The sequence below is a fragment of the Erythrolamprus reginae genome, chromosome 3 (genome assembly GCF_031021105.1).
Source record: "Erythrolamprus reginae isolate rEryReg1 chromosome 3, rEryReg1.hap1, whole genome shotgun sequence".
Classification (NCBI taxonomy): domain Eukaryota; kingdom Metazoa; phylum Chordata; class Lepidosauria; order Squamata; family Dipsadidae; genus Erythrolamprus; species Erythrolamprus reginae.
The window spans coordinates 224,521,652-224,544,770 of NC_091952.1; the positions used below are offsets into that span (position 1 = coordinate 224,521,652).

The 23,119-nt window shown below is 38.6% G+C and overlaps 1 protein-coding gene across 1 annotated transcript; it reads right to left on the reverse strand.

Moving 5' to 3' along the window:
- Positions 1 to 402: 402 nt before the first annotated feature.
- On the reverse strand, positions 403 to 20,964 carry TMEM64 (transmembrane protein 64). The gene is made up of 3 exons (XM_070748027.1): positions 19,500 to 20,964; positions 10,577 to 10,732; positions 403 to 2,998 (listed from the first exon to the last, which is right to left on the reverse strand). Exons 1-3 carry the CDS (start codon positions 20,241 to 20,243, stop codon positions 2,807 to 2,809), a joined length of 1,092 nt encoding a protein of 363 aa, XP_070604128.1. The 5' UTR covers positions 20,244 to 20,964; the 3' UTR covers positions 403 to 2,806.
- Positions 20,965 to 23,119: the final 2,155 nt, after the last annotated feature.

Genomic DNA, 23,119 nt, shown 5'->3' on the forward strand with positions numbered 1-23,119 from the left:
TTTTCTGCCATGGACCTTAGGTTAGCCCCAACCTGCTAAGGGTGTAAAGATATGGCTCTGCTGTTATTTCTAGGGTCTAGCAATAGTAAGGAGTTTTGCAATGACTAAGTCATGTAAAATGAAATCTGCCACTGCTTTTAATTCTCTGTTTTTGAAATTGCATATAGTTTTTATGTGTTTATATATTCGTTTTTAAAATTAGTGTTATTGGATTGTTTTTTACCTGTTGTGAGTCGCACAGTCACATGGGTAAAATGGGCAGAAATGTAATGCAAGAAATAATAATAATTCATTCTTGAACATAAATGCCACACTGCATGTCAAAACTTTAAAAGGATTCAATTTCAAAATCCTTGAACAATAAATTTGAAAACACAGTGCAAATAAAACTCGAAAAAAATATAGCTTTACAAAGATTCCTTTATTGTTGTTAACAAAGGAGATCACAGAATAACAAATATTGATAAAATCTTGGGTGAAGTAACATCAAAGTTACAGTGCCTATTGGTATTATTTTTCAAATGAAAGCCACGGTAATAAAGGGATCAGCAATTATTCACGATCAAAGTGTCATAAAAGAATAGGCAAACTTCCAATTTTCAAGTAACAAAAACAATTCAACTGTAGAACAACACCAAATTTCCCAAACAAGGTCTTGCCAATAGTTCCATATTTATCACTAAATTTGAAATATTTGGTTATTTTAAGCTATACGGGGATATGGCATAGTTACCTATTCAACTATTTAACAAATATGGTAGAGTATGAGCAGAAGATTATTCCGCACAATTAATTTTAAAACGATTTGCCTCAACAAAATTAAACTTGTTGAAGTCAATGGCCAAATTTTGTATTGTAGTTAAAAGTCTATAACTTTCACAGATCATTGAATCATGACAAAACACTAGGAGGAAATGGAAGGGATATTGCAAAAGTGTAAGAGCCCAGAAATGGACTCTATTGTTTAGACAAAAATGAAATTGAATTCAAAGTTCTGAATGAAGTGTCTTTGTGAATTCTCATTCAGGCATACAAATATGCAATCTATAAAGAATTATGATATGAATACACATAAGCATTTTATGCTTATCCCAGTTCATTCAAGGACAAAGTTAGTGATTTTCCAAAGAGAATTCAACATGAATTATGAAATTTTCTTTTTAAAATGTTTAGAGATTCCTGAGCCTCAAGACATTTCTGCCATTTCCTAGTCAATGTTTTAAAGATGGAAAATCTATTTTTTCTTATTTTTTAGAAAGAAAGAAAAAGAAAGAGACACAACTTCTTAGATACAAATTTTAAAATACTGCAGAAAACTTATATGAGCATTATTTTATAATTAAAAAAACATATGCAGGGAGGAATTGTGTGGATTTTTAAAGCTTTTCAAAAAAGAAAAGAAAAAAGAAAAAAATGTTCTCTAAAAAATAAAGGCCACATGATTAATTATTATCATTATGCTTTCAGAAAGGTTTATTCCACCTATTTTGCTCATGTTACAGAATGCAGAACGAAGCAAATCTGATGTAATTTCCTAAAATCTTTTCACAGCTAGTTAGAAACAGTGGAAGAGCCCTTTTGTTGTTAACCACAAAGATAAATTCCTTCAAAGATTTGCATTTCACCTGCAAATTCTCTTTCGCACTATTCTTTTCCACAATCTGTAAGTACTTTGTAGTTTCTCTTTCACTTTGCATATTATACAGTATAACTTAACATGTTATATAAGAGCACTTCAGTCCCACAATGTAGGATTTGAACTTATATGAACATTTATGATGGCTCCAGAACACTTCAGAGGCTTACAAAAATACATTCAACTAAAGATTTATGTAAGGAATTTTCTCTTTCTCAATTCTCAGATTTTTTAACAAAACAAGGTAAGGAAACCAAATAGTTCCCAAAATAGCAAAAACTTTATCCCCCCCTTTTTAAGCAGTTAACCCCAGAGAAGTGTGGGAATGTCCTTTAACCTGTTGCAAACAAGAAAATTACTCTGGATTCCAGAAGAGCTTTCTCATGAGGAAGTGCTCATCTTATCCTCCCAGCTATGAAAAATGGGATTTTCCTGCATTGATTGTTCTCAATTCTGAAAAAAGTTTGTATTTTCCAGAAATACAGTGAAACCTCAATTTAGTGGATACCTGTTCAATGGACTTTGGATGCAGTAAGTCAGTTTCTCTCTGGATTTTTTCCCAATTAATGGACAAGAATTTTCCATCCAAGGTAATCTAACCGAGGCCTGTAATTTTCTACAAGTATTACATCATTTATGTCAGTAGAGTATAGCTAAATCACCAAGAATGATGTAATTAGAATTTCCATGGGCATTCAGAAGGAGCAAAGTCCATTCTTCAAACTGCACTGTTAAATCAAGGTTTCACTGAGTTTCAAAAACACATTTTGAAGAGTTCTGCACATGAAGTTGCATACTTTACATTTTTGTAAGTATTAAATATCTACCATTTATTAGTCAGTCTTATAAATAATGCTAAGCAGAAAGAAAAATGTATGAGGGTATTCTTCAGTTTATAAAAGCAAACACCAAAGTCTAAAGTGCAGACTATAAGTCATGATAATAAAGACAAAAGTGCAGCCAGATTTGCATCTATGTTTACAGTTACTACTGAACCCTACAAAAATTTAGCCAGTTTACTATATAAAAACTGCCACGTACTTCTTATCACAGTACATCTTCCAGCCACTTGGATTGTAAGTTTTGCTGAAAAGTCCAGCAGTCGTCAGCAACAAATTAAGTGACCTAGTTTCACAAACCTAAGATAATACTGCAGAAAATGAGAGGAAGTCACACAATGTTGATTCCTCCTCCAGAAAATGCAAGTGTCCTCTTATTGCAAGATGTTGAATTGTTGCTGCTGATCTGACTGCTTTTCACAAGTGATGTCTTCATTTCAATTTCACATGCAACTATGGCTGCATTCAACTCCATTTGAGCTCGGTGGACAACATAGAACATGAGGCCTATACTTATTACAATCTGTGAATGAAGCAGATAAAATTGCCTTGTTTAATATTTTCAGCTGCAAATATGGATATAAAAATATTTAAAGTACATCAAGTGATTTTTTTAAAGTGGCTTTTTTTACTGCAATTAGTCATCATGTGCCCACAAATTACCAAAGAAGATTGAGAGTATAGTTAGACAATAATGGTGATGAAAATATAGCATATGTAGTAAATTATATATAAGCAAAAATTGATTGTCAAGATAACGTACTGTAAGATGACCTTAGAGGTATATACAGTGGGGGGGAAAGTATTTAGTCAGACACCAATTGTGCAAGTTCTCCCACTTAAAAAGATGAGAGAGGCCTGCAATTGATATCATAGGTAGACCTCAATCATGAGAGACAACATGAGAAAATACATCCAGAACATCACATTGTCTGATTTTTAATGAATTTATTTCCAAATTATGGTGGAAAATAATATTTGGTCAACAACAAAAGTTCATCTCAATACTTTGTTATACAGTGATCCCCCGATCATTGCGAGGGTTCCGTTCCAGGACCCCTAGCAATGATCGGGTTTTCGCGAAGTAGTGCTGCGGAAGTAAAAACACCATCTGCGCATGCGCAGATGGTGTTTTTACTTCCGCAGCGCTAGCGAGGGGCCGAAGATTGGGGTTCCTGGGAAGGGGACTCAGCTGGGAAGCGGCGCTGGGGTTTCCCCACCGCCCACGCAAACTCCTCACTGCCGCTCGCCCGCCCTTCGCCCGCCCACGCCGTTCGCTCGCGCCGTTCGCTCGCGCCACTTCCCAGCTGAGTCCTGAAGCGAATTCGCTTCAGGACTCAGCTGGGAAGCGGTGCGAGCGAACGGCGTGGGTGGGCGAAGGGCGGGCGCGCGGGCAGGCAGGCGGCGGACAAGCCGTTCGCTCGCGCCGCTCGCTCGCGCCGCTTCCCAGCTGAGTCCTGAAGCGAATTCGCTTCAGGACTCAGCTGGGAAGCGGCGCGAGCGAAGGGCATGGGCGGGCGAAGGGCGGGCGGGCAGGCAGGCGGCGGACAAGCCGTTCGCTCGCAGCGCGAGCGAAGGGCGTGGGCGGGCGAAGGGCGGGCGAGCGGCAGCGAGGAGTTTGCGTGGGCGGTGGGGAAACTCCTCGCTGATGCCCGCCGCTCGCCCTCCCGCCAGCAAGAGGGGGAAGACCCAGGGAAGCCGCCCAGCAGCTGATCTGCCCGGCGCCATCTACGCATGCGTGCCCATAGAAAAAAGGGCGCGCATGCGCAGATGGTGTTTTTACTTCCGGGTTCAAAAATCGCCATATAGCCGTTTCGCAATGATCGGGATCGCAATTCTCCGGGGATCACTGTATATCCTTTGTTGGCAATGACAGAGGTCAAACATTTTCTGTAAGTCCTCACAAGGTTGGCACACACTGTTGCTGATATGTTGGCCCATTCTTCCATGCAGATCTCCTCAAGAGCAGTGATGTTTTGGGGTTGTCGTTGGGCAACATGAACTTTCAACTCCCTCCAAAAGTTTTTTATAAGGTTGAGATCTGGAGACTGGCTAGGCCACTCCAGGACCTTAAAATGCTTCTTACTCCTTTGTTGCCCTGGTGGTGTATTTGGGATCATTGTCATGCTGAAAGATCCAGCCATGTTTCATCTTCAGTGCCCTTGCTGATGGAAGGTGGTTTGCACAGAAAATCTCACAATACATGGCCCCATTTATTCTTTCGTGTACCTGGATCAGTCATCCTGGTCCCTTTGCAGAGAAACCGCCCCAAAATATGTTGCCACCTACATGCTTCACAGTAGATATGGTGTTCTTTGGATGCAACTCAGCAGTCTTCCTCCTCCAAACACGATGAGTTGTGTTTCTACCAAACAGTTCTACTTTGGTTTCATCTAACCATATGACATTCTCCCAATACTCTTCTGGATCATCCAAATGCTCTCTAGCAAACTTCAGACATGCCCAGACATGTACTGGCTTAAGCAGGGGGACACGTCTGGCACTGCAGAATCTTGAGTCCCTGGCAGCGTGGTGTGTTACTGATGGTAGCCTTTGTTACATTGGTCCCAGCTCTCTGCAGGTCATTCACTAGGTTCCCCCGTGTGGGTCTGGGATTTTTGCTCACCATTTTTGTGATCATTTTGACCCAATGGGATAAGATCTTGCGTGTAGTCCCAGATCAAGGGAGATTATCAGTGGTCTTCTATGTCTTCCATTTTCAAATTATTGCTCCCAGAGTTGATTTCTTCACACCAAGCTGCTTGCCTATTGCAGATTCAGTCTTCCCAGCCTGGCGCAGGGCTACAATTTTGTTTCTGGTGTCCTTCGACAACTCTTTGGTCTTCACCATAGTGGAGTTTGGAGTGTGACAGTTTGAGGTTCTGGACAGGTGTCTTTTATACTGATAACAAATTCAAAGAGGTGCCATTTCTACAGATAATGAGTAGAGGACAGAGGAACCTCTTAAAGAAGTTGTTACAGATCTTGCTTGTTTGTAGGTGACCAAATACTTATTTTCCACCATAATTTGCAAAGAAATTCATTAAAAATCAGACAATGTGATTTTCTGGATGTGTTTTCTCATGTTGTCTCTCATGGTTGAGGTCTATCTATGATGTCAATTACAGGCCTCCCTCATCTTTTTAAGTGGGAGAACTTGTACAACTGGTGTCTGTCTAAATACTTTTTTCTCCCACTGTATGTATTGCCTTTTTTTTTAATGTTTGTTCATCTTTTTCTAATGCATATAATCAATAAAAAATATTTTTTTAAAGATTGAGAATCAAAATACAGGTAGTCCTTGACTTACAACAGTTGATTTAGCAGTCATTTGAAGTTACAATGGCACTGAGAAACGTGAATTACAGTATTACCAGTTTTTAATGACATCCCCAGTCATGTGATCAAAATTCAGACGCTTGGCAACTGACCTATATTTATGAGAGTTTGTCAAGCTTGTGTTTAATTAACCTATTGGTGTTCTTTTTTGTCTTCTTCCAGGAACTCTTTTTTAATTAAAGGGGGCTGCCTGTCAGCCCTGAAGTTGGCCTGATGGAGGCCATTTTGAGACTTTAGTGATGACACATTGCAGAAGAGGAAAAGGGAGGGGGGAATAGAGATAGTTGGGGTGTTGTAGTCAAAGCAAAATACTTTCTTTTGGGAACCAAGGAATTCTTCCAAGTGCTCAGAAGGAGGAGACTCGAGTCACCTAGCAATAGGACAGTATCCTGACTGTACCAAGTGACTGATTATTTTGAGCAAGTGACAAAATTTTAATTAAGTGAAAACTGTAGGAATTCAGAGTTGGTTTTTACCAGGCTGTGCCAATTGACACAATAAACCAATAAACCTATTCTTTGAGGAAATTGACTGCTTCAGAATTTTTTTGCTATGGGTATGTTACTTAGAACCCTAACCCAGTTGCAGAGGCCTAGGATCATGTGACCTTTTGTGACCTTCGGAGTCGAGCTGAGGTGGTGCAGTGGTTAAAGTGCAATACTGTAGGCTACTTCAGCTGACACCAGTTGCTCAAGGTTGACTCATCCTTCCATGGTGGGTAAAATGAGGACCCAGATGGTTGGGGATAATATGCTAACTCTGTAAACTGCTTATAGAGGGCTGTAAAAACACTATGAAGCAGTATATAAGTCTAAGTGCTTAAAGTCAAAGGGAAATCCAGATTCATTTAGCCACCATGTTTTCATAATTTAACAATTGCGCTAATTCATTTAATAACTGTGGCAAGGAAAGTCATAAAATGAGACAAAACTAATTTAATATATGTCTTACTTAGCAACAGAAATTTTGGGCTTAAATGTAGTAATAAGTTGAGGACTATCTGTGTCAATATTGAAGATTGCTCTTGGGAACCACTGACAAAAGGCATACAATTAATTATGTCTTTTATATAGATACATGGCCAATCTTTATCAACACTCTAAGAGTAGGAAATAAATAATATCTCCGGGACCGCCTTCTGCCGCACGAATCCCAGTTAGGTTCCAGAGTTGGCCTTCTCCGGGTCCCATCGACTAAACAATTTTGTTTGGCGGGACCCAGGGGAAGAGCCTTCTCTGTGGTGGCCCCGACCCTCTAGAACCAACTCCTCCCAGAGATCAGAATTGCCCCCACCCTCCTCGCCTTTCGTAAGCTCCTTAAAATCCACCTTTGTCGTCAGGCATGGGGGAACTGAGATATTCCCTTCCCCCTAAGCCTATACAATTTATGCATTGTATGCTTGTGTGTATGTTTGGTTTTTTAAATAAGGATTTTTAAAATTATTTTAAATATTAGATTTGTTACATGTTGTTTCATTATTGTTGTTAGCCGCCCCGAGTTTATGGAGAGGGGTGGCATACAAATCTAATTAGATAGATAGATAGATAGATAGATAGATAGATAGATAGATAGATAGATAGATAGATAGATAGATGATAGATAGATAGATGATAGATAGATAGATAGATAGATAGATAGATAGATAGATAGATAGATAGATAGATTAGATAGATAGATAGATGATGATAGATAGATAGATTAGATAGATAGATAGATAGATAGATAGATAGATAGATAGATAGATAGATAGATAGATAGATGATAGATAGATAGATAGATAGATAGATAGATAGATAAATAATTTTAATTTAGATGAAAAAATTTAAAAAAATTATATCCCATGTCTAATTAATTTAACAAAATTTACAGCTAGATATAATGTGATAAAGAAAAGAAGAGCTGTAAATTACTGTGTACTGGTTTGAATTTCATTTCTACCACGAAGTCACTAGGCAATTAAGGCTTAAACCAGTGTTTCCCAACCTTGGCAACTTGAAAATATTTGGACTTCAACTCCCAGAAGTCCCCAGCCAGCATTCACTGACTGGGGAATTCTGGGAGTTGAAGTCCAAATATCTTCAAGTTGCCAAGGTTGGGAAACACTGGCTTAAACAAATAAACAAGCAAAACAAACAACAGGTCTAAAGAGTGGTCTTGGCATTTTTACAGCTCACAAATACTAAAATATTAATGGCATTTCAAAAGACATTCTGTATCTCATTACAGAATACAAATAAAATTTGTTTCAACAGCGTAACATTATCTTTTCACAGAAGCCATATATTGATTTAACTTAGAAACATAGAAACATAGAAGATTGATGGCAGAAAAAGACCTCATGGTCCATCTAGTCCGCCCTTATACTATTTCCGGTATTTTATCTTAGGGTGGATATATGTTTATCCCAGGCATGTTTAAATTCAGTTACTGTGGATTTACCAACTATGTCTGCTAGAAGTTTGTTCCGAGCATCTACTACTCTTTCAGTAAAATAATATTTTCTCACATTGCTTCTGACCTCAGATTGTGCCCCCGTGTTCTTGTGTTCACTTTCCTATTAAAAACACTTCCCTCCTTAACCTTATTTAACCCTTTAACATATTTAAATGTTTCAATCATGTCCCCCCTTTCCCTTCTGTCCTCCAGACCAAGTCTTTCCTGATACGTTTTATGCTTAAGACCTTCCACCATTTTTGTAGCCCGTCTTTGAACCCATTCAATTTTATCAATATCTTTTTGTAGGTGAGGTCTCCAGAAATGAACACAGTATTCCAAATGTGGTCTCACTAGGGCTCTATACAGCGGTATCACAATCTCCCTCTTCCTGCTTGTTATACCTCTAGCTACCCAGCCAAGCATTCTACTTGCTTTCCCTATCGCCTGACCACACTGTTCACCCATTTTGAGACTGCCAGAAATCACTACCCCTAATTCTTTCACTTGGAAAAAAATATTTAGAAAGACTTGCACATTTCATGCTGAACTACTGTTGTTCCTAAGAATCATTCACCACACATACTAATATTTCAGTACTCTGTGCCAAAAATTCAGATAAAACATCTGACTAACTATTGTGTTATAAATTCAAAAGTAAGTAACATATTTTTTCCAACTTGGCATGGGCTGAGATTATGTAATTTCTAATTTGGAGGATGCTAGTTTGGAAAGTCTAATTAATGAATTATGCATTTTGCACGCAAATATTTTCTGTCAATCTCATATTTTTACCTGACTGCAAAGGTTCCCTAAGTGTCTCATTCTTCACCAAACCTAAGCGCTGCCAAGGATCACATAGAAAATGACTTTTAAAAGCCAATATAGGAAGCCCTTAATGATGTTCAAATTCACAATGGCTTACAAAAATGTCAGTTACAATCTAAATTCAAATTTATGACAATCACCCTGCTCCTGTAGTCACATGATTGCAATTTAGCAATAGGCTCACATTTCCAATTAGTTGCAGTGTCCCACAATCATGTTATTCAATTTGCTATTGATTAAACTGGAATTGAACTTATAACTGAGTAAGTTGACTTATGATTGCATAACTTGACTTATGACCAAAATAAGAAGTCATAAAATTGGTCAGGTCATGTGATGACTCAACCTGTAACAATTTAAAATGGGAATTGTGGTCCCAAATATGGTCATTAGTCAAGGACTATCTGTAATATGGAATGTAATAGGAAACTGCTCCCAACATTTTATTATGTATTTGTTCTTACAGTTTTACCTATACATGTACTTATAGAAGAAATGTCCAACTTATTAAAAATGTAAGTTACTGCCATACAGTTTTGCCATATATGCTAACACTAAGAAAATATTGCTTTAAAAGCTTTGTCAAAATAAATAAAAGCCCTACTATTGTAACTTTGGGTTTGAGGAAAATAACAAAACTGCCAACTATTATCAATTACAGTTAACAAATATGAAAGGGAGCTATTTATTTAACTGATAAGCCATTGCATTTGGTTCCAAAGCAAATATCTGAAAATCTTCTTAATCCAGAAGCTTGCTTCAATTAAAGCATTATTTAAATACAATGGCTTCTAGAATGGGCCGAATCGTTTTTTTCTCGCCAAGCATTTAGGAAACATTTCAATCAAAATTTAGGAATTAGCCTTTCTGTTAAGGCAGGATATTCAGATGGACTGAGAAACTTCTATTCATGGAAGGATTGGATTGAATATGCTTAACAACACTTATAATGAAGGAGTAAATTCCACAAAACACTATAGGAGATTAGATAAATACTTTCAGTAAGGATAGACAATGTGCTACATATTTAGGAATGTGTTTTCTAAGAATGCTAGAAAGGGATTGAAGCACAATGGCACAGTTATAAAAAATAGCAAATAGCCAAGAGAAATTTAGCACTTTAAATATGAATGAAAGTGAAGAACATTATCTAAAATCCGGATGATAGCATTTGGAAAGGAGGTAGCACAGGATGAATGATATATACCATAAATAATTGGATAAATAATTAGAAAAATTTGATTAATTTGATTAAGAATTTGGCATTTGATATTTTAATGAGGTATGTAAATTGGAATCTCTGTAAGGTGTGAAAAACAATAAAATAATCATGCCACCCACCCCCCACCCCCCTAAATTCCATCAATGTAGTCAGGGTAAGAGATTATGGAAGTTCCAGCCCCAAATAGCAAGAGGGTACCATACAGATGCACCAATTTATAAAAGTTAACCTAAAATGCTATGAGAATATTAATTGCTGAGTGAGGCCGGAAAAATTTACCTGAAAACTAAAAATGAAATAACCGCTAACACTTTGTTCTGCAATAACATCTTCCATAGTCCTCAAGGTAGTTCCCAGGTAGGAGTTTAAAAGTTGAGTTGGAAGTAATCCAATGGAAGAAGCCATCAGGTAGTTTGGTAGTGAAAGATCTGTGATCTAAGCAAAAAGAATAGATATAAATTATTCATTAGACAAGCAAGTCTGATCAGTTTTTTCACTCCTGCTGAAATGACAGCAATTTAACAATCCTACATTTCAAGAGATGGGGCGGGGAGAGAGAAGCATCTGACTATGCTTAAACAAAAATTTGTCCATTTTATGTTCATTCAGAAAGATAAAGAACTGTTTGCCAAAGCTAGATAGTAATTTCACGCTGGAGCATATCCTGGATCACAAAGCAAAGAAAGATACTTTTAGAAAGATTTTTCATTCATTATAAACGCCTTTTGTACATGCCAGCCCAGAAAGAAGCATCATGGTAACATACTCAGAATGGAAATTTTTTAGCTGTAGCTCTACAGAATTCTCTTCTTTATTGTGATATGTTTTAGTGGATGAAATATAAAGCTTACATTTACACCTGTATTTTGATCTGCTGTCTCTTATTTAATGCTGATGCCATTCTATCATATAATTTTATAATTTTTTCATTATGGGATTATTTATTTAAAGACTGTACCATTTTATGATACTTGGTACATTTTTCTTTTTTCTTTTTGCATGTGATTATTAAATTGAAATAAAAACTGCTGTGGCTGCTTTTTCTGGAGCAAACGCTTAAGCCTGCAGGGTATTCAAGAAGATATTTGTGATGTGAGCAAGAGTTTGATGGTACTGTGCCATTCTTCACATAAGCTTGTTTGCTTTGCGTCAAAGATGGTACAGCATCCATTCTTACCCTACATCTCTTTTTGACTGCTACTATTCAAAATAAACAATATGATCTTGCACTTTCTTAATCTAGGAAACTAATTTAAATCCTACAGTACACATAGTTATTTTTTTAATTCCTTAAAACCTCAATTTTCCTTAAAACACAGGAAAATTTTAATGGCTAGGTTCCCACCAGGGATGGGTTCCTCCCAATTTGGACTGCTGGAACTGGTAATGACCAGCCGGTGATGTCACAATGGCCAAACAAATTTCAGTCAGTGCTGGTCTGTGGGCAGCCCATCTTTTGTGGGGGCTGGGGGTGGGGTTTCATTTTTCCCCCCTGTTTGGAAGATTAACAAGTATACCAAATCTATTTACACACAGAAAGTATGATATTCTTTCTTTTGTCAAGATCTATTTGTCCAAGATCAGTTAAATCACTTTTTGTGATTTGCTGCTATTTGTCCAAGATCGGTTAAATCACTTTGATGTAAATCAGATGTTTTAAATTTTCAAGAAATAATATACTTAATTTCTTATTTCAAAATACATAAGCTTTTTGCAAAAATGTTTGGAACTGGATATTTAGTTCCATGTAGAAATAAGTATATTATGCAATTTTACGGCATCAGAATCTGTAGCCATTCTTGGTATGAAATAAATATGTTTATATTATCAAAGATAAGATCACTTAACATAAAACTCTAAATAATCATTAGAGTCATTGTAATTAATTCAATACAATTATTAATTTAATTATTGATTTTTCTTTGTATCACTTTTTTCATATTCCATTACAAATTCTGAAACTTGGTAATCAAAGTTAATGTACCTCTAGCAGAAAAAAAAACACAATGTAGGGGGATATATGTATGTATGCAAGTTATAACTTCCCATTCCAGCAGGCTTAGGGCAACTTACAAAAGCCAAATAGTTTTATAAAAACCACTTTGGTTAAGTGGTTAAATTGTTGGTCTAGAAACAGGAAGACTGTGAGATCTAGTCCCAACTTAGGCATGAAAGACAGCTATGTGGCTTTGGGCCAGCCACTCTATCCCAGCCCAACTCACTCATAGTGCTGTTGTGAGGGACGAGGGCAGGACGAGGAAGGAGTATTAAATATAGTTGCTACCTTGAATTATTTATCAAAATAATAAAAGTGGAATAAAAATACAAATAAAATATAACATGACACAAGACAGTCAGCCTGGAGAGAAACAATCATAACAGTAATAGGTAACTACTGCATGCATTAATCCCAGGGCTTGGACCAGAGCCTGATCTTAAGAGGACACCATTCATAACCCTGTGTGTGTGTGTGTGTGTTAGAGGGTAGAGAAGTTATGCTTCTTTGGTCCCATTTGGTTCTTCAATTGGTATCTTATGATTTATCATATGTTATTTGTAAATTATGACTTATGATTGTAACTATGATTTATGATCCATGACATCACTTTGTGTTTGAATGTCTCTGTGTGTATATGTTTGTGTGTGTATAATACAACAGAGACAAATTCCTTGTGTTTCTAACCACATGTGGACAATAAAAAATATTCAATATGTTCAATAGAGAGGATCTTAGCACTGCTAGAGAGTACCAAGCAGACAGAAACCTTTGGAGAAAGCTAATTCCTCAGTTATCCAGGGTCTATGCCAAGAGCTTTCTAAATAATAAGCATCTTAAATTGCATTTGAAAGTCAACAGACAACCAAGGCAGGTCATGTAGCATTGACACAGGGGCATACTGCTTGTGACTACTGATATAATATATATAAAACACTGATGTGTGTGTGTGTGTGTGTGTGTGTATGTGTCACATTGTTTAGCTGAATTTGAAAATTAAGGGAGACTAGAAAAAATTTGACAGAAATATACACACACACACACACACACACACACGAGTTCGACCAGTACTTCTTATTGCCTCTTTGTGGTATAAAGATATTCTGTAAAGTCTGCTAAAGACTTACAAACTTTTTAAAAATGACTTAAAAGTGGGCATTTTCAGAATATTCCTAATTATCTGGATCTTTATATCAGAAACTGCAAGATCTAGTAGATTATCTTACAATTTATGGTTTAATTGATTTAATTAAATTATTTAATTTTATACATATTAAATATGTGAATAATTAATTATAGAAGACTCGGAATCCGGTATACAGTACAGTACATTTTAAACTGATACATATTTAACTTTCTTTTCCAAATTTATCATATCAGTTTAAATTAATAGCTTGCTAATTACAATTATTATAAAAATAGAAAATTTACAAATGTATATAACTAGGATATAAAGTTCCTAAAAATATCTAGAACTGGCATTGCAAATTACATTTATGGCTGTAAATTGCAGGTATCTTAAATAATTGGGATTTAAAACCTTATTTTATTGTATTTCCTAATTCTACAATGCAGTACTGAAGGCTATTAAGTTGGCTTATATCCAGGTTAGGTGGATAAGAGTGCAAACTTAGGCTACGACTAAACACACGTGAGAGTAATCACAACTAGTGTTGATTCAATCATTGAATATTCTTGCACTGATACATTATTTTAAATAACAAATATAGATAGTTCTTCATTTACAACCCCTTTTCAGTAGATTTGCAAAGGTTTTTTTTTAATATTTGGCCAGTTTTTGATGTGGATTTGTCTACTGCTGCCTTTTTACTTAGAGGCTGGCATATCTACTTTTGATAGACCCAAAATATATAATTCCATCAGGCCAAGGATCTTGTGAGCTTTATTTTTCTAGCTTTCTAGCTTTCAAACTAATAAAAATAAGGGATAACAACTTTTGCAATTTATAATTCCATATATAACAAATTAATAAATGCTTAAAGATAATTCATTTCATAAATGTAATAAGCCAAAATTATACTTTTACATTTAATTACAGTTAAACTTTTACATTTAATAAATTTAAATAATAAAGCTCTTCTGAAGACGAACCAGCGATCTAAATGCTCCTTTACCAATAATATTGTTAAAACTCCTTGAGTATCTTAATTCTGTACTGTTTGAAGTTTACAATTAATTCTTTTAATTAAAAAAAAATATTTTGCCAGCATCCTTTAATGTGGTGCATATAACTATGATTTGAAGCTGGTAAGAATTTTGCTTTCACTGTGCTACAATAACTTGTACCAATTGTTTCATTACAACCCTCATACAGATTACAGACAATAACTGCCTTTTTATGATTTTGTAATCCCTTAAATAGGAGCAGAGTCGGGTGACTCAATGGAGCAGAGCATTTACAGGCCCAATGCCCTTCCTGATACCAGGCAGAGTTCTCAGTAGATTGTTTCTTTACTCCATACAGACAATATTACCTTTAATTATCTATATTTCTATGCAATATGGTTTTATAAACGTTTTTCAAGCCTAACATAATATTAGATTACCGCTTGATATTTTAGAAAATATCAGAATTACTCAGAAAAGCTGGAGTTGACAATGGAGATTTGAATGGATGTGGAAAATCCTTGATATGCCAATTTAAATTCTGGCACAATATTCCTTGATATGCAATATTTTAATCCCTCAGCAGGGTAATTACAACTGGAATTATTTACTCACACATCCAGATATCCTGAGGAAGTTGAATAAAAGATGCCCTTGGCTTGAATTGAGAGATGGATTGGCCCAAGGTCACTCAGCTGGGCTTGGTATAAAAATTGTTTAAATTACCTGAGAATAATTACCTGTGGCAATATGCCTTCCTTTTTTTAGTTTGAATTTTGTCAATTTTTAAATTTTAGTTTACTATTAAAAGCTGTTTGAATCCTAAAGATCCGAAAGCACCTTTGGGTCAACCATGATCTGGATGACTGAGAAGCTCAAAAGGCAAAATCCTAAAGGGTTTATAGGAAAATATTATTATTATAAATTAGTATTACTGAAGGATGGATAGATTTAAGTCAATATTCCCATTTAGGAATACTGTATTTAGGGAGAGCACTACCACATTCTTTGGATTATAAAACGCACTATGATTTCAAAGAGATAAGAAAGAAAGAAAAGTTTTAATCTTCCCCAGCCCCCAGGAGCACTCTGCAAGCCTCTCACCATGCCCCGTTTTTTGCAAAAGTGTTTGGGAATCCTACATATTGCTCCTGGGACTGAAGGAATGGCCCATTTTTCACCCATATTTTTTGCAAATGGCCCATTTTTCACCCATATATTTGTAAAAATGTGGTGGGCAGAGGGTTTGAGAGGCCTGTAAAGTGCTCCTTGGGGCTGAGGGAAGGCAAAAATGCCCGTTTTTGCAAAAAAATGGCCCATTTTTTGCCTGTTTTTTCAGAAATGGATTGGGCAGAGGGCTTGAGAAGCCTGCAGAGTGCTCCTAATGGTTGGGGGGAAGGCAAAAACGCCCATTTTTGTGAAAAATTGCCTGTTTTTGCCCATTTTTTTTGCAAAAACTAAAGTGTTTTTGCCTTGCCCCTGCCCCTAGGAGCACTTTGTATGCCTCTCAAACCCTCTATGCACCCTATTTTTTCAAAAACGGGTGCATTTTCCACAAAAATGGGATGCAGGGGCGGGGCTTCTGCAGGCCAAAAATTTCTGTATTCGGTGTATAAGATGCACTGACATTTCTACCCTATGGGGGGGGGGAGTTCCGTCTTATACTCCAAAAATACGGTAAATAAATGGTTTCATACAAGAAAGCTAGGTGACAATGTGCTTGAGCAAGTCATTTTTCAAAGAACAGAAAGTGAGACCAGCGTGTCAACACTTGCAAGACTTCTGGGAAAGGAGGCTTGAGTTTTAGATCTCCACTGTACATAATTGTTTAATTGAGAACTGAATTAAATTTGATTAGAATAGAATAGAATTCTATATTGAACAAGAGTAATAGAGCACACAAGGAATTTGTCTTTGGTGGATATGCTCTCAGGTGTACAGAAAAAGACAAGATACATTTGTCTAGAATCATAAGGTACAACACTTAATGATAGTCATAAGGTACAAATAAGCAATCAGGATTACTTAATTAATTTACCTTGTTTAAATCTGAATTGCTGCAAAGGGGATTTGGGTTTGTCTAAAAACTAAGATCAGTGGGATATTTTAATTAAAACAACTTTTTATTGAAAACGTTTTGTTCTAGATGCATTTCAAAATCCCGAATATCATTGAAATGTGTTTTCATTTATTTTAAAGTACTTTGGAATAAAGTATTGGAATATCCTACATTCATAAATCAATGAATAAGTCTTAAATTAATTAATTAAACCATATTGCAACATCTAAAATCAACACCTAATATCAAAAATGTCATCAAAAAAAGCATAACAAAGATGTTCTTTCTGCGCCAACTTAGAAACCTCAAACTGCCCAAGGAGCTGCTCATACAGTTCTACAGAATAATTACTGAGTCTGTCATCTGCAACTCTATAATTGTCTGGTTTGGTTCTTCAACCCAATGAGACAGACGCAGACTTCAGAGGATAATTAGAACTGCAGAAAAAACAATTGCTGCCAATCTGCCTTCCACTGAGGACCTGTATATACTGCACAAGTCAAAAAGAGGGTGGTGAAAATATTTATAGACACCTCACATCCTGTTTCAACTCCTGCCCTCAAAATGATATAAGAACATAAGAAGAGCCATGATGAATCAAGCCAAAGCCCATCGAGTCCAGCATTCTGTGTCACACAGTGGCCCACCAATTGTACATGGGGATCTTGAATAGAAAGAGAAGGCAAAGCCCTCCCTTTCCCTTGACCCCCAACAAATGGTACTCAAGGGAATCCTGCCTGCCTCAACCAACATAGAGGGGGCACATAGACATCCGTTTGAATAGCCACCCAAAGAGCACTGCACTAAAGAGCACTGCACACCAGAACAAGACACAAGAGTTCCCAAACGCCATCACTCTGCTAAACAAATAATTATCGCAAACCTGTCAAACTATTTACTAAATCTGAACTATTATTATTATTCTCATCATTCCCATCACCCCATCTCTTCCCACTAACTGTACCTTTGTTGTAACCTTACAATTTATATTGACTGGTTCCTAATATGATTTGATTGCTTATTTGTACCTGGACTATCATTAAGTGTTGTACTTTATGATTCTTGACAAATTTATCTTTTATTTTATGTACATTGAGAGGATATGCACCAAGACAAATTCCTTGTGTATCCAATCATTCTTGGCCAATAAAAAAATCTGTTCTGTTCTGTTCTATTCTATAGAACATTAAGTATGTTACTTATAACTTCAGGATGAAACTTACTCAACTTCCCCCCCCCCCCCCCATTTTTATTGGATACTTCAAAGAAGAATGCACTAAAAATGTCTACTTTTGAACTGGTTGTACAAAATGACAGACACATTTACGCTTATCTATTATTGTTCTAATTTTGGTTGAGTGTCTTTTAGCTGTTTAATGGGGCTTTGAGGAGAGACGTTTGTGAATATGATTTGAATCATATATCAACATTTTGAAACTTATTAGTATTGAGAGAACTACAGATTTGCCAGGCTACAACATAGCAAAAAAGATTATTCCTTTGCAACAGAAATACATATGTATAAAACGTTACCCTCAATTACAATCTTGGATTGATGACTTACATTCACTCCGTTTGTGAATTGGCCTTTTACTAAGCCAAAAAAAGAAATGAAAACACATTTTGCACTACAAGCATGATAACATGGATAGCTTCAAATCACAGAACCAGGATAAAATTGGCATTCAGATTTTAAGCATAATTTCTTGTAAGCAAAGGAGAGACAAGCTGATTCTTATGTTAAAACAACTCCTACATCAGACTTGTTTTGGAAGCTCCTTTGTGACTGTCAAGTTATGTCAAATTTAAAAGCCATATACTGTCTTCTAAACAGTGAAATAATAAGCAGAATAACAGTCTACCAAAATCTAAATATGTATTGCTCTCATTGGTTAGGAAGGTTATGCTAACAGAGTTGTAAAAATGTTAAAAACCACAATCATAATCAGAAGCAGAGAACCGATAGCAAGAAAGCATAATCTAAATCTGTTTTCTGCCTGTATTTCCTTCTGAATAATAGCACAGCTTTATATTTTCCAGATTCAAGAATATTTAGCAATGTCTTCTCTCTCAGGGGAGTAAACTACTGTATGCTACACAGGAAGTAGTGCTATTTGACAAAGATCTGAGACAAGGAAAACAACTCTCCCCTTGTTTCTCCGTGCCCTTACATTCAAGGAAACTTTCCCATTGTAGGTTATCATTACATGCATCTGCAGGGAATATCTGAGCTATATTGATCTTCTTTTGAACAATCAATGCAGATTTAAGAACTCTTCAAAAACATTATCGTGGGGGTGGGGGGGACATATATTCTCATAATTTCTAAGTTCTAATTTTTCCTACCTCTACAATTGATTGATAAACCAATTATTTGCAACCTATTTGACGTGTAACTGGTTCTGAACTGGTGGGCTAGCCAATCTTGCACCATCGAGCTCTTCTGAACCAAAAGGTGCACAATCCTGTGGAAGATGGGGCTGATGGAAGATAATAGTAACAACAACAGAGTTGGAAGGGACCTTGGAGGTCTTCTAGTCAAACCCCCTGCTTGGGCAGGAGACCTTACACTACTTCAGACAAATGGTTATCCAACATTTTTTAAAAAAACTTCCAGTATTGGAGCATTCACAACTTCTGGAGGCAAGCTGTTCCACTGATCAATTGTTCTAGCCGTCAGGAAATTTCTTAGTTCTAAGTTGCTTCTCTCCTTGTTTAGTTTCCACACATTGCTTCTTGTCCTACCTCAGGTGCTTTGGAGAATAAGTTGGCACCCTCTTATTTGTGGCAACCCTTGAGATATTGGAACACTGATATCATGTCTCTCCTGGTCCTTCTTTTCATTAAACCAAGCATACCTACAACCCTTTTGCACCTCCAGTCCCCTATAATACAAGACCCCTGGAAAGTAGCAAGGTGCTAAGCCCTAAGCTGGAATCTGACACTGGATTCAAGAAGGAGCATTTCACCCCCAGCTTGTTCACACAAGGTGCATCAAGAACTCCTTGACAGTTACTCACAGAGAAGAGTGCATTTTGAAGTCCAAAGGGTATCGGGGTAAGTCTAGCCAAGGCCACCACCTTCAGGCCGCTTCCTCCTTCCACCACGCGGATGACCGCGCTGAGCTTCTCGCTGCCCTGGATCCGAGCCAGCACCCACCGGGCCAGGAGTCTCTTGCAAACCACGTGGGAGATGAAGGTGCCGATCAGGACCCCCAGGACCATGAGGCCCATGCCCAGCACGAAGCCGTAGAGATAGCCGGCGGCCACGTTGAGCAAGATGTAGCCCCAGCCGCAAGGGAAGGACACCACGATGAAGCCCACGGTGAAGAGGAGCACGCCGGCCAGGCTGTCCAAGCTCTCGGCCCAGAGCATCAGGTCCCGCAGGTACTGGCGCACCAAGGCGAGCGAGGCGAAGCAGAGCAGGGCCAGCAAGCACACGCTCAGGCAGCTCTTGCACCAGCAGGTGCCCAGCAGCCATCCCGAGCAGTGCCACGTCCTGCTCTCCCCCAGGCCGTGTCCCACGTCGGGCAGCTGGCAGAGCAGGAGCTCCACCGACGGTTCCTGAGAAGAAGGTTGGGGCGGAGGAGGGCAGTGGTACAGCCCGTTCTGCTCGCCGGCCGGCCCTCTGCCGGCCAGTTCCGCCGGCTCGCCCGCGGCTCCCAGAGGCTGCAGCCAGCTCAGGTCTTGCCGGGCTCCCTGAGCGAAGGCGTGCTTGGTCGCCCGCGAGAGCAGCTGCAACGCGGCGGCCCCGGATTTCCACATAGCCGGCCGGCGTCTACAGCGAGTTCGGAGCGGCGGAGCGGGCGAAGGTCGAGGGCGGGCTGCGCCTTCCCGGCTTCGCTGGAGGAAGACGCGGCCGCTCGCTCATTGCCGCCGCAGCTGAGGAAGGCGCGGGCGGTTGTCTTTCACGGCCAGCCGCAGACGGCGGTGTCGTTGGGGTTTTTTTTTTACCCGGCGGTTAAGCGGCGCCCAAAAACATCGCGGCCTTGCCAGAAGGGACGTCCCGCGATGGAGCAAGAGCAACAGCTGCGGCGCCCCATTCCAGAGCGCTGCCAAGCCCTCCCCCCCCTCCCCACTCCGCCGGCCGGGTACGAGAGGCCGCCCGTCACTCAAGCTCAGACGCCTCAAAAAAAGCGCGCGGCGAAACGGCGGCGAGCGCGAGGTATAGAGAGGACGCCGAGGATGCGTCGATCCTCCGCGGCCTGCTGGGGGCGGCTGGGCGGCGCTGGCAGGGGGGCCGGCCGAGGTTGCTGCCGACGTCGCCTCCTCTTCCTCCGCCTTCTTTTCCCCCCTCGCGCAGAAAAAAGGGGCGCCCGGGAGGTGTTTCCAAAAGGCCGCTGCTTCCTCCCCCCCTCACAACCAGTTTCCGTTGCGCTGTGGTGCAAAGATAAAAACACCTCATAAGTCTGCGTCCACAAGGGTCTCTTGTCTGTCTCTGCGTGCGGAGCCTGCCACGTCTTTTACCACAGACTCCCTCGCAGTCATAAACAAGGGAGGGGATTTGTTTTTTTGCCGCGCACTGACGTCGTGCTTGGGTCTGAACCTTCCCAACGCCTTTGTCTTTATATCCAAAAGCTCTCCTGTCCTGAGTATTAGTCGCATCGATCTGTTTACACGAGTGCACTTTCACATTTTATCCGCATGTTGGCCTCTTCTACAGGCTTGTGATCTGGTGTCTTGTTCACAGCGCGCACAAGCCGCAGCCTGACGTACTGTGCCGGGGGAACTGGCCGTTGGGACTTTATTACCATATCAAATACCTCATAAAGGAATTTGCTTTCAGCTGGAAAGAAATGAAGCGTGTTGGCTTATAAAGAACATAATTACAACTTGGCTGCGTGCTCTGTAATTTAACACAAATATAATCAAAGCTGGTGAAAGAAGGAAAATGGAAACAAGGTTGAAATCCAGCCACTTATTGAAACTTGCTTTACTTGCATTTTCTAACAAGATATGCCACCTAAAAAAGTGAAAAACGGTACCATCACCTTGGTATTAAGTAGGAAATAACTTGGATTTTCAAAATAAACTGCATAGAGTACTTAAATATGTAAGACCTCTTTTTCATGTAAAGTAATGTGTGATGCATGATGTATGCAATGGTAATATAATGTCTGTGACATACTATAAATTTTAAATAAGTGCAAGTCTGTTCTTTCGTGGAATAGATTCACTTAATTTTCAGGAACTGAGCTGTTTGCAAACAAACCCTAGTTGAAAATTTTTGGAGTGTTTTTCGGTAACATTTTGTTTCAGTTGGAGTTTCAAAATTAAAAAGGTGCTGGAGAAAAAAGGTGTAATATTTTATTCTAAACTATTTTCTCGGTTAAAACTATCAGTTCTTAGAACATTCAGGTTTAAGTTTAACGAACTATTTACACCCCATTTTTCTTTTCCCATTCCATCCCACTTTATTACAGCTTATGGAATCAGACCTAAGGATTGAAAGGGATCTTGGAAATCACCTAGTTCAACCCCGCTGTCAGGCATAGGTGATCTACCTAGGCAGTGCTTCTCAATTATTTTCTGTTACCCGCCCCCGGGAAGAAGTAAACATTTAGTGCATCCCACCTCTCCACCGCGGACAATTGTTTGCAATATTCAGGACATTTTTGCTAAACAAAAAAGTGCTTTATCAGCGTGATTGGGGTGTAATGTGTTTAAATGATGGCTTAATTTATTTGGCTTCATGCTATCCACTGCCAATATTTTTAGACACAATAAACATACCGGTCTTTCCTTGTCCCCCACCATAGTCACAGTGAAGCCAAGTGCTACATAAGCTTTGTCATATTTCCTCTCCTTTCTTTTCATCTCTTAAATATTTTTCCATGATTTCTCTTAAGGGTTTGTCATCTGCACTTCATATCTCCTGCTTTGTGTTGTCTGCTGTTGTTCAGTGCAAAAATCCCCTAGTCTGTGCGGCAAAAAACCCACCTTTCCCAGGGTCATGCTCCCACCTCATTGCTCCGTGCCTCCCCAGGGGGACCCGCCCCACTATTTGAGAAGCACTGGCCTAAGGTATCCTAGCTGGTTTCCATACCTAACAGTGGACCAGAATTCACAGTCTTCATGTTCTCAAGTAGTATAACCAAGCCTCTGTTTAAACACCTCCATCTTCAGATTGAGAAAACATTGATCAATTTTTTTTTAAGTAGCTACCTTTTTGCTCCCTTTGTTACCATTCTCTTCTTTTGTAGCTGTTCTATTTAGGTCCATTTGATCACAATTCCTGGGGAAGAACACTAAAGAATGTAAAAGGTTGACATCTTTTCTCCCCGTCATTTGTTGTTTTCTTACCATCTGCTCATAGTACAACACCCACTCATTCCTGTTTCTTTCTTCCTCTTTTTTTACTAGTATGGTAGGAAATAGCTCTTCTTTCCTTTGCAAATTTAAGTTCTTTTTGCTCTTTAGTTATTTTGATTTTCTGATATTAACAACTTTGTGTTGCAACTCCTTGGTAATTACATCCATCTTCTATTTTGTATGCATGTTCTTTTAAACTCTTAGTTCTGTTGAAAGCTTTGAACACATCCTGAGTCACCTACTATGGCCACAAGATAAAACAATATTTCTGATTTACTATTCTTAGAACTAGGAATGAATAGCGCTACTGAAAAAGAAAATCAGCACTA

What these genes read in the sequence shown, in the direction of transcription:
- TMEM64 (XM_070748027.1), bottom strand. Translation starts at nt 20,243, where the DNA reads ATGTGGAAATCCGGGGCCGCCGCGTTGCAGCTGCTCTCGCGGGCGACC. An exon ending in TTCAAAATGCACTCTTCTCT is followed by an intron (nt 10,733 to 19,499) that starts GTGAGTAACTGT and finishes CTTTTTGCTTAG; the next exon opens with ATCACAGATCTTTCACTACC. An exon ending in ATTTCATTTTTAGTTTTCAG is followed by an intron (nt 2,999 to 10,576) that starts GTAAATTTTTCC and finishes CTTCATTCACAG; the next exon opens with ATTGTAATAAGTATAGGCCT.